Raw genomic sequence first — 13118 nt, forward strand, 5'->3', positions numbered from 1 at the left:
TGAGATGGAAGAACTTGACTGTCCTTCACTGAGCCTTGACCTCAAACCAAATGAACCCCTGTAGGATAATCTGGAACACAGACAACAAGGCAGGCTTGATCCCCAATGTTAGCCTTTCAACAATATTTCAAAATCTAGTGAAAAGCTTTCTCAGATGAGTATAAGCTGTTATAGCAGCAATGGATCAATACAGGTATGGGATCCCTTATCTGGAATCCCATTATCCAGAAAGTTCCGAATTACGAAAAAGGCCATCTTTCATAGACTATATTATAAGCAAATAATTCAAATTTTTTTTTCAAAACATTTCTTTTTCTCTTTAATAACAAAATGGTACCTTGAACTTGATCCCAACTATGATATAATTAATCCTTACTGGAGGTAAAACAATCCTATTGGGTTTATTTAATATTTAATATTTAAGCAAACTTAAGTTATGGAGATCCAAATGATAAGATCCCTTATCTGGAAAACCCCTGGTCCTGAGCATTCTGGATAATAGGTCCCTTACCTGTAATACCCTTGGGTTAGGAATGAGATTGTAGACATTCAGATGTCTGGGTAATTCTGGCCACACAGTGTATCAGGGATCTTCAGTCTCCAGCCCTCATTTGCTGTGGAACTACTGATGACTGGCAACAGGGGCGGGCCAAGCCGACCGGGCGCCCTAGGCAACCCAGTCGGCCAACTCCGCCCACCTCTCGCCCCCCCGAACGGCGCATGCGCGCCAAAGCACAGGAGGAGGTGCGGTGACCAAATTAGATCAGTCATTGCCTCCGCTGCTAATGACAAGCGGCGGAGGCAATGACAAAGTAGCACTAGGGGTAGGCAGGAGAGGCTCCTGCCTGGCGCCCCTCAATCGTTGTGCCCTAGGCAGCTGCCTCTTCTGCCTACCCCTAGTTCCAGCCCCGACTGGCAAAGAGGGCATGAATACATTTTTACCAATTTCAGAACTTCTTTTACATGCACCATATACCTATTCTTTAAAATACTTACATACATACTTAATAATTTGTTCACACTTTATGGATCATGTTTTTTTCTTCTTTTTTGCTTGGTTCCAAAACTGAACAAAAATAATTTAATAAGATAAAATAACTGTCATTTTCGATCTATAAATTGTAAGTATAATTGTAACTATTCAGGGAGCTTAGAAATGAAAGATATTTATTATTCCGTTCTGACTCAGATCGCAGAAATTACATAAAGGTTACATTCCATGAATTTCACAAGTTTACTGTGGAAAGTACTGGTCAGTTTTTGGGCAACAAGCTCTGACTTCATACACTACCAGCCTTGTTTCTGGGGACTGACAAAGCACGTCTTTAAAGGGGAAACAGAGCACCCTTTGTAAATAACAGCTCTTGATTCTAAGATGATGCAATAACATATAGTAAAACACCAGCCTACAGAAGAATTTGTGTCATGGGTAAGAAGTACTTTTATAAAGCATGATATAGAAAATAAAATGTAATAGGTGTGATCATTTCTTTATCTGCTTCTGGCAGCATCTATAGCAGCAGTGAGGATAACAGCCTCTGAGAGGGTAGCATAGCTGTTCTAAAAGCTCTAGTTCAGCAACAGCTAAAAGGCATAAGGGTTGATTCACTAAAGGTCGATATTTCGAGCGCTATTTATAGCATGCGTTAAAAATGTTATCACTTCTTATTTTTTGCGGCTTAACGCGCGATTCACTATAGGATACTTGCGTTAATTAAGAAGCGATGTTGTTTGCGTTATTTAAGTCGCGATGAGCGATTTTCTTGCGTTATTTTTGCAGTATATTTCGCCGCTTTCTATATTATCGCACGATTTAACGCATGTAACCATTACGTTCATAAAACTACTTTTCTGCAAATGACCATTTCCCTGAAAACTGGATGATGCGTCACTCTAGGGCCCACACATACTTAGAAAAATCTCACTGCAAAGTCCATGTTGTGTTGCCAAAAGCTCACAAACCACAATTACCGCCTGCCCCAAGTAGGTGTTAATTTTCGCACAGACTAATTCAATATTTAGCGCGTCTAATGCTTCTTAGGTGTTTGTGAATCATGTGTTAGTATTATTTCTATGCGAGAATTAATTAAAATTAACGCCTTGTGATCATGCGTTATTTAGCACATGCGATATGCTTCTTAACGCACGCGATAATACTTTAGCGAATCGAGCGTTATTTTTCACGTCAATTATAATGCAAAAAAGCATGCGATAACACTTATCGCACTTTAGTGAATCAACCCTATAATGTTTAGGTGTAATAATCATGTTTCGCGTGATTTACAAGGGGGGGACTGGACGTGATCATTTTATCTAATGCTTGGTCACCTTATCCATTGCTTTAAATTCCACTGCAGAATTTTCTGCAAATGCCACCTAATAAAGCCAGTATACAGTGCATCCTCACTGTTTAATATGTAATTATGGAAGCCTCATGTTATTGATTTTACTATTCTGGCAAGTTAAAATGATATTTAATGCATCCTCCAGTCCTCAGGTAATTAACTACAACATTTTGTCCTGATGGACACACATTTTGACAGCGTGGAGTGAGGTGCCATATAACAAAAATATATTTGCTGAGACTTTTTAATAATTCTATAAGCTTTTAATTTCGATAAAAAATCCCAATGAAAAATTAACAAGCTTATCTCAGTGGTGACTATTCTAACTGTATAACTGACCCACTGTATCATGGGAGGCAACTGTATGGCTATATTAGAAACAATTCCACAATGATATATGAACAGCAACAACTACTTCAGAGGGTCTGGAATATAACCAAAGAATCCTTTGCCTTTATTGTTTTCTATATACTTCATCTTGATGAATGTATTTTCATAAATCTCCAGTACCTCAGATTGTACGTTTCTGCACATACTTTTTTAAAAAAAATAATTATTTTTATAAGAAATATTCAGTCAAATTGTTGATGGGTTTAAGCGCTGAGTATATGCTCAGAGTAAAGATGATTAGGGTTTAGAAAGTAAAGAGTGTTGTTTCCAAGCAGGAAGATCCAATGCACTGCGAGAAGCTAAGTTGCCAGAGGGAGGGTCTAGTAGAGAAGGTAGTGTTGAACGCTAGGAGGGAAGGCAGAGCCGAGGAGAGGATTGCACAAGCTGTATCCTGTATGCTCCCTCTGGAGATAAGGTAGCTACATGAGCTCAGCTTAAAAGCTCTGCGGCTCAGACTTTGTCCGTGTTAACTGAAGTCTCCAGGGGAAAGGCAGAGAAACTGGTACGAGAGGGGAATGTTTCAGCTTGACTGAAAGCACAACTGGCCGGCCAACCGGCTGCACATCTGGAAAGGAAAATCTCAAGTACAAACTGGAGTAAGAAGGCAGTGCGCCTTGCTGCTAAAGGACACCTCGTCTAGTATTTGGGAAAAAGGTGAAGAGAATGGCTCACTTTTCCCCGTGGTATTTTATATGCATGTTAATGTCACTATGGAGGTATCTCTGCGTCTGCAGTGGCTCTATGGAAGGTAGCGCTTTCCATTTGGACTCTGAAGGCAGCACTTCCATCCCCAGCGGGCAGGACATGGTGCAGCTGCAGCACGTTTATATCCCTGCCAGGCTGGTGCCACCGGCACAGGTAAGGACGGTGCCCATAATGATATGTATTACTCTCACAGCACTAAGACAATGTTATTGGGTTACTAAAAGTTTTATGATTTAGGGACTGATTACATAACTGTCCACAGAGGGGGTTGGAGGGTCACTTGCTCCACTATGGAGTTTTTCACTGGAGCAGGCCAAGAACAAGGTCCCAGGTTCCCATAATGTTAAACATCTCAAGGATTACTGCCATTGCTGCCTATCTCATTCCTCATAGTATTGAATAGGGAACATGAGTACCTGTGGCTGCAATACACCAAACCCTAGTCTGAGCTCCTCCATATTGTATGCTGAATGTTTTAATATCACTTCCCACAAAAAGTCTGTTATTATTTGGTTTAATGCCTCCTATTGTTTGGCAGCTGTGTCCATTCATTTGCAGTTCTTTTTCTGTTTGCCTTGTCTTGTTCTAGAGCAGTGATCCCCAACCAATAGCTCGAGAGCAACATGTTGCTCCCCAACCTATTGAATGTTGCTCCCAATGGCCTCAAAGCAGGTGCTTATTTGTGAATTTGTGGCTTGGAGGCAAGTTTAAGTTGCATAAAACCCCAGTTAAATGCACATAGGGGCTACCAAATAGCCAACCATAGCTCTTATTTGGCACCCCAGAACTTTTTTTATGCTTGTGTTGCGCCCCAACAACTTTTCCATTTGAATGTGGCTCATGGGTTTAAAGGGTTGGGGACCCCCTGTTTTAGAGTATACCAGAAAATATTCAATATAAAAGTTATTCACCATCAAATATATAAATATGAAAAAATGTCTGACAAGCCTTCTGTACACACCTTATCATATAAGCCATTTTGTGGACATTTTGGACTTTAGCCTGAAGATACTGGCAGGACCTTACAATTTACCCTTAAAAGACAGTGTATTTATGCTGATTTAGGGGCCCTCTAGCTGTATTTCTACTTTAATGAAATTGCAGCATAGTTCAGCTGTATAAAATCTTGATGTCATATATTCTACTTTTTTTAATTATCTTTGGATCATCTTCTCTGCCCTCTCTTGCTGTACCAGAATCTCCAGCATCTAAATGTTTAAAATATTGTATGGTATCATACTGTATAGCCACCATGTTTTTGCCATGGCTGCACTAGCAACCCCCGAATATTCACTATGCGGCCACAAAGTATTAAGGTAGCCATACATGAAAAAACTTGCCTGTTTGTCGTTGTAACCAGGCGCAGGGCCAGATTGGCTAATTCACAGGTTGCCAACAATTGGATCCTGGGATGTGGTCTTTACAACACATACTGGTTAATCAAACCTATGAGAAGGCCTATGCCCAGGCCAATAAGCTGACAGCATGGTCTGGAGGGGCCAAAATGACTGGTTTTATCGGCCCATGCATGGCCAGCTTTAGAGAATAAATGTAATATTGTATTCTAGAAGAGATTTTTTATATATATTTGTGTATTTAGCAGTAGTGTAAAAAGATGTTACTGGCACCAACAGCAAATTCAATTTTGGGCCAACACCCATAATTGCAAAATTATACACACTGTAAGCTGCTTGCTGGGATTTGTCCATTAAAGGACATGTAAACCCCAAACACAAAAATGTAATCAGTGAAAAGCCTCTTTGAAATCTTTCAATACTTGGCACTCTGGTTGTTCAGAGGTTAATAGTAAGGCTGCAACATCCCCTTAATCACTTAGATTTCCTTTCCTCTTGTAACTCACTCGGCCCCCTCCCTCAGGGACTTGCTTTGACTTCTGGCTTGTGGGCATGCCCAGTTGTTCTAAGCTCAGATGACTAAACACGCCCTCCAGTCTAGCAGCCAGTGAAGAGATGGCATTGCTGGTTCCTATAGAAACTCAGCTCTAGCTGTCTGCTTCAATTTTTTGTCTCCTAACTTTCTCTCCTGAGCTGAGCTCAAACATAGCAGAACTTTTATCAGACAGTTGTGCCTGTGTGAGCCGATATTCTTGATGAAATGTATGCAGAATCAGGGTCTTTGTATGTGTATGCTGTTTGCAGATTTAAATGATTTAAATGTGACTGATTATGTATCAGAGGAAAAATGGCTACCGGGTGTAAGCTGCTATATGCTTTATTAAAATGTGATGGTGCTGGCAAATGGAGGGGATATATGTAGTACAAATGTTGCCATTTGGGTGGGGGAGACCTGCTCAACTGATATACATTGTAGGCAAATGTAAGCTTTACATGTCCTTTAATTATTTTTTTACAAATCAGACCTGGCCTTACCTTAACACCTAGTTATTGTATGCAGGTGTAGGGAAATAGCACGCATCACAAATCAGAAAAACTTTAATCCATCACTCCTCAACATTATTTGGGCACTATGACAATGACTGTAATCCGCCTGTCAGTGCGCGCATAGAGAATATTTCGGACAGAAAATGTTTGAGTGTTCATTTTGTAGCTGAAATCAGTTAAATGTGCGCACTGACAGGCAGATTACTGACCTGCCAGGGTGCACACAAATGGTGCAGAGGGGGCCAAATTAGTCTTTTCATGTGTGCCAGTGCCCTAAGTCAAGGAAAACAGGTTGATTTGGTTATGACCTTTCCCCCACCCCCACCAGAAAAGATCCTGTGGACGCCCATGGCTGATTACACACTGCAACTGTGTCTCCCTGATACAGATTCCCACCTCACATCTGGACACAACAGCAGCCCTTTATATAAAATTTAGTTTATGTAGCACTAATAATTACAGAGTTGTAAAAAAAAGTTCCACCAATGGGTTTGCATTCTATGTTTGGTGCCTGAGGCACACAAAAAAGTTGATTGGAGTCTAATGAAACTTTTTCGCATCATAGTGTAGAGCTGCTAAATAGGCTTAACCTAAAAACTCATTTGAAGTTCAGCTCCCTGAGATCCATAACTCTTATTTATTGATTGTATGAAAAGTATTTATAACTTCATTATTTTATAAACTAGGAATGTATGAGCACCCTTCACTTTACAATCTCCTGCAATGTCCCAGTGTACAACTTGCAAGTTATTTTGTACAATATAATATCTAGATGAATAGAAGGTAACCGTACAAAAGAATATCTATGTGTAAGGTAACATATATATGGAATATGGTGTATATATGCAGTGTAGTGTATATGTGAAATTTCAGGTGCAAAGAAAGTAATCAACATGTGGAATTTAAGGCATATGTGCTAGGAAATATCTATGTGCAAGGTAATACCTATGTATTTCAAGTTTTATGTTACACCCATAAAATGAAAAGTTAGATTTTGAAGTTGAAAGTGTTAAAGTACCTTAAGGTGAAAATGTGCATTATATTCATAAGTTTCTGTGTAGAAGGAAGAATGTTTAGCGCTATGCTACATTCAAAATCGTATACAGGTATGGGACCCGTTATCCAGAATGCTCGGGACCTGGGGTTTTCCAAATATGCATCAGCTTACAGGAGGCTTTGTTTGGTGGTAATCTTGTTTTTATTCATCCAAAACTTGCCACCAAGGGAAGAAATTCAAAAATAAGCATCAGCTTTGGGGACACTGAGAGCAACATCCAAGAGGTTGGTGAGAAACATGTTGCTCACGAGCCACTGGTTGGGGATCACTGCCCTATATAATGACCTATGGACTTTCAATAACTATTATTTCACAACTGTTTAAAAAAGAACATATTAAAGATGTATAACTTGTGAACAGGGCTGTGTTTATGACCCATGCTGCCCTAGGAACAGGACCATCTCCTCTCTGCAGTGCATCTGCAAGGCAGTCTTTATACATGGACTAATTCCAGAAGAGTGTGGTTCCCCCCTACCCCTGTGGCCACCAAATTTAGCCATATATACATATATAGGCACCCAAGGGTCACTGTCCTAAGTTTGGGCCCTCGGGTGCCTATACGAAAATATGATCTTTATCATGCATGAAAAAATAATTACATTACATTAAAAAAAAGGCAACTCTATATGTAATTGACCTGTGCCCAAAGCATTCCAGTAAAGCCAAAGATAGCTTATGTTGCTGATATATATACAGGTGTGCAACCTGTTATCAAGAATGCTTGGGACACTGGGTTTTCCAGATACGAGATCTTTTTGTAATTTGGATCTCCATACCTTAAGTCTTCTAAAAAATAATTAAAAAATGGATTAACTCAATAAGACTTGTTTGCATCCAATAAGGATTAATTACATTTTACATGTGATCAAGTACAAGGTACCGTTTTACCATTACAGAGAAAAAGGAAATCAGTTTTAAAATTCAAATGTAGTCTATGGGAGATGGCCTACCTGTAATTAATAGCTTTCTGGATGACAGGTTTCTAAATAACGGATCCCATACCTGTATATTAATTTTGGCAGATCAGTTCAGTGTTTATGCACCTATTATACATAAGCTCCACTGAATGAGCTCATGTCAAAATGGAGGTATATTTTCAAATTAATTTATTTAGTCAATACTAAAATGGATCGAATCCACTGGAAACAGTTTTAAAAAATAAATACATCAAATTGCTCATAGCTTACTGTATTCTATACCTTAGTCCAGTCTGTTTTTTGGGGGCTAATAGGTTGAGTCCCTGGAAGGCTCTGCCAAAAAAATACAAAACCTTACCTTGTCCAGAGCCTGCTGTGGGATTTAGTAGCTTAAATGAGCCAGTCTTTTGGAGGTGTGAGGGATCAAAAACTAAATGACTACAAATAGGAAAACTATAGTACAGTTATGAAATCTGCTATCTGGAAACCCGTTATCCAGAAAGTTCCGTATTATGGGAAGGTCATCTCCCATAGACTCCATTAAAAGCAAATAATTTACATTTTTAAAAATGATTTCCTTTTTCTCTGTACTAATAAAACAGTACCTTGTACTTGATACTAAGTTATCTTAGTTGTACCCAACTAAGATAAAATGAATCCTTATTGGAGGTAAAACAATCCTATTACATTTATTTAATGTAATGTAATGTGCTTAAATGTTTTTTTTTTTTTTAAAGAATTAAGGTATGGAGATTTATAGAAAGACCCCCTAATCTGGACAACTCCAAAATCCGAGGTCCCGAGCATTCTGGAAAATAGGTCCCATACCTATATTTACCCTCCAGTATTTTATAAAGCTACCCGTCCAAATTACAGCTTCATTGTGTAGTATACAATAGCAAAAGTGAAACTACCATTGGTGCAGTGAAGCTACAGGGGCTAAATAGTTGATAAAAGGAAAAATTAAGTCATTATAAGTAATTTTTATTTAAGTAGCAACTGAAAATATAGTCCTGCAGTGGAAACATGCAATGTGATTCATATGCTAAAAGTGAACTTTTAGCAAGTGAAATTTGCTTTTATTTGTAATTTGTGTCAAAGGACATCTTTAGAAAATGTTAGTCAAATCTGCCCTGCTGTGCCTTTATAGCAAGTTGACAAATGTTCCTATGATTGTTTTTGCAGAGCAGCCTTACCCAAGAGGCAGATAACTGCTGCTCAAAGTGCTTGATGCATGGGGATTTCTTACACCTACTCCTAATATATCATATTATTGCCATGGCTGAAATATTGTTCTTAAGTCAAGCCTTTGCCCTATAACCCATAGCTAAACTGATATATTTTTTCTCATGCCTAAATAATCCCTTGATGCACTCTGACATTTTCCTAATAGCACATGGGCTGGTATTCCATGGGGTATTATGATGCTCTGAGAACTTTATAACTTTTTCACTTCTTTGGTATGTGGGGGAATCATATTCCCTGTTCTGTGAAAGCTTTGAATCCAATACAAAACATATGAGTCTTCTCATTTACACACAACATAATTGGTTAAGTTAGAACCACATGAGAGTTAAATCTAAGTCACCAAAAAAAACCCACAAGCTTTCAATCATCATTTTTGTGAAATGCCTTAAATGATAGTATAATTACAGTTTCAGTACAACCCTGTTAGTGGAACAGTGCGACTATTTACATGAATACATGTAAAAATGTATGGCCTTGTTTCATTTCTGGGAGCATTTCAAGAGCTGGGCTGCATCTCATACAGTAGTCTTTTTATCTTTGAACATGTTTTTATTTCCATGGTTCTTAGTTATTTCTATCATTTTCAAATTATTTAAGCCCTGTGATGCAACCACTGAAGTGTTTTCCCACATGATAATCAAGCATACTAAAGTTAATTTATATTCTTCTAGTGCATCTGGTATAAGGGCCTTAGTAGGATTCTTTGCTAGTTTTATGATGCTGTAATCACTTTTGCCAAAAGAACACATAAACAGGCAAATAAAGCTTTTATAGCCTAAGTACAGACTACTGCAATTAGACTACTTATATGATGGGGCTTTTAGGAGTCAAAAAATATATTAAATGGGAATGTGTAGTTGGTAGTGTTTACATTGTTTCATGGGCAGAAAGAAAAATGTTTCAGATTACCCACCTTTTAGTAGGTTCTTTTTAATCTTGAGAGGCATTGTGCTTTTGGGTAGAATCTATTATCAGGAAACTCATTATTCAGAAGACTTAAAAATATAGGAATGCCATTTTCCATAGAGACCTATTTAAATAATTTAATTTTTTAGTCATTTCTTAAAATATACCACTTGTGCTGGGTGGTAATTATGCTTGCACAAATCTATGGTGGTGGCAAAACAATGTTATTGTATTTCTTAGTTGCTTTTGTATTTTTTTTCAGACCCCTTATCTGGAAAATTTCAAAAAGTAAGCATTCCAGATTCTATCCCATTCCTGTATTAGACATCCATTGGGGCAGAGGCTAAGAAACCGAAACTCTTTGCATTGGTATAAGCTAGGTTTCCAATGTTACACGGGTAGACATATTTTGAGGCCTGTGCCCACAACAAATTGTGTTGCACACAAAAATTGTATGTGAAAACACAAGTTTACATTGTGCACTCAAAATAATTTGTTTGTACACAAAGGAATTAGAGGGAACATTTTTTATAAGTAATATAGCAGAAGTGAGAGTGGTATATAGTAAAGAACAAGTAGGAAGCTAACTGTGGCTGCAAACAGGGTAGTATTAGCTTAATATTAGGGTTGATATGCCCTTTAACACAGAGGTGACAGCCATTACTCATTGGTGCTGCTGATCTCTACTGTTTGATATGGATTTAAGTTCTTGGATAGTGGCAACTCAGCTTGCAATTTTATTTATCTTTTGTTTCTGTTCATAATTAAATCCTTTTCCCAGTGGAGCTTACAGTTCAAGGTCTTTATTAGTTTCTCACAAGGCTGCCCCATACTACTAAGTAAGCAGCCCCACCCAGGGTCGCTAATTATTAACCTATTGCTTACCTGGGCCTGTGAGGAAGGCCCTGCCAACGAGTACATTTGGGCCCCAATGAAAAAATGGGCCCATGCATGCATGGCCACGTTTCTGATCTACCTCATTATGCCAAACCTCACCCTAACCTGTGTTTTTATGTCTCTGGGGACCCCATATGCCATTGGGTCCTTGACTGCAGTACCCCCTGATGGCAGCCCTACATTCATATAATACTAGGATCAGTTTACTTCAATCGAGATTTGCAAGTTGAGTAGTGCCAGTGGGCAAACGCAGCAACAGAGTGCTGTACTTACCACTAGCCGAACGGCTGACAGATCCAGTTCTTAATGCAGACATGCAATTTATATATCTGAGCATAAGTTTACCTTTATTCATAATGACTGCAATATAAAATAGCATTAGCTGTCAATAGTGTTGTGTTCTGCATGGCTGTTCAAGGCCCCTAACGTACTGTGGCTGTTCCTTAATAATGCTTTTATTGTAATTACAATTTATTAATAATTACTGACTTAGCACACTGCTAATCTATATCACATCACCGATGATAGAACTATCAAATACTTTGTCATAGCAATACAACCAAATATGGTAAAAATCTGTACAGGGCCTGGCAAGAGCTTGCTGTAGGAATTGGTGGGAAACTGAAATTCACAACCAGGACTAAACCAACACATCATTGTATGGCTAAGTGATTAAACATAACTTCCCATCATTTTAGCATTTAAAAAATAACATTTACTTTATCAAGCCAGTTCCACATCAAAGGGTTATGAAACTCATTTATCAGGTACAATAATAAGACAGCATACTATATACTGTGAAGTCCAAGTAGCTGCTGACATAAAAGCAAGTCAGGATATGAAGGTAATAGGGCCCTTAGGAAAACAAAAGTTTTTACTGTAACCTTTGAGTTTTTCCTTCCATAAACGAGAATTAGTCAGACTTGACCAAAACAATAGTTCTTTTTTTAACTGCACTTTTTAAGCTGCCCTTGTAAATACAACCTTGTAAGATACAGGATATATAACAGAAAATGGGAACAGACTGCTCATCTCCATTCACATATTAATTTTTTTACTACAGTCCATGCCAATTGTACTTCACTGGCATATATGTTAGCTTGTACATAAGGTATACTGATAATTGTGGAGCGTCAGTTGACTATTGAAATTTGTTCCCAGACACGTTAAACAAAAAAAAATGTTTTCCTAGGGGGAAAAAAAGCATACAGTAAAACTAATTTGTTAGAACATATCCACAATGAATTATTAAGCAAGCTTTGGGTCAGGTAGAACATAGTTTTTGTTTTTTACCCATATTAATAGAAAAAGACCCACAAACATGCCCATTATCCAGAATGCTCAGGACCAAGGGTATTCCAGATAAGGGGTCTTTTCATAACTTGGATCTCCATACCTTAAGTCTACTAAAAAATTAATAAAACATTGATTAAACCCAAAAGGATTGTTTTGCATCCAATAAGGATTAATTATATCTTAGTTGGGATCAATTATAAGGGACTGTTTTATTACTACAGAGAATAAGGAAATCAGTTTTAAAATTCTGAATTATTTGATTACAATTGAGTTTATGGGAGATGGGCTTTCCGTAATTCGGAGCTTTCTGCATAATGGGTTTCCGGATAAGGGATCCCATACCTGTACCATTCATTTTGATTTTTTGTGTCTGTCTTTTGAAAACAGAAGTTTACATACTAAACACAAAACTTTATGGTGTGCATTATCTCATTTATATATTAAAAAAAAGAAATGAAGGGCTGCTTGGGTTACCACCTTTTTAGAAAAAAATGCAGACCTTTCTTTATTTTTATCTTTCTTCCATTAATAACATTGGTACTAAACATCATTTTTACAGGCCAGGTGGCAACCCTAAAGGCTGCCTAAAAAGGCATATGGGATTTTCAACTTGGTCAAGGAGAGTCAGGGAAATATTTGTTGGTTTGGATACTCTTGGGGCACAATAAAAGGGTGACTGTTATGATCTACAGTTACCTTGTTATTACTTATGTAGGCATGAACAAAACTTGGACTGCAGAAAGAGCTTGAGTCCAAATGCCATATCCTTTGCAACAAACAATTTATCATGAGAAGAGCATTTCAGAAAATTTAAGATTAATTGATCCACTAGTATTTGTGATCATGCATCAGTTTACTACCATGGTTGATACAAGATATTTAAAAAGAACTGAAAATACAGGTATGAGATCTATTATCTGGAATGCATGGAACTTGAGGTTTACGAGATAAAGGG

At 38.0% G+C, this 13118-nt stretch overlaps 1 protein-coding gene across 2 annotated transcripts in view; it reads left to right on the forward strand.

Moving 5' to 3' along the window:
• Positions 1-3075: 3075 nt before the first annotated feature.
• Positions 3076-13118, forward strand: part of lama4 (laminin subunit alpha 4) — an 89111-nt gene continuing 79068 nt past the window's right edge. For both annotated transcript variants that reach the window (XM_002936937.5, XM_031902347.1), the window contains exon 1: positions 3076-3593. In XM_002936937.5, the coding sequence (XP_002936983.2) occupies positions 3399-3593 (195 nt within the window). In that variant the 5' untranslated portion in view covers positions 3076-3398. The remainder of the gene's footprint in view (positions 3594-13118) is intronic.

Source organism: Xenopus tropicalis, chromosome 5, assembly GCF_000004195.4.
Source record: "Xenopus tropicalis strain Nigerian chromosome 5, UCB_Xtro_10.0, whole genome shotgun sequence".
In the NCBI taxonomy this organism is placed as follows: Eukaryota; Metazoa; Chordata; class Amphibia; order Anura; family Pipidae; genus Xenopus; species Xenopus tropicalis.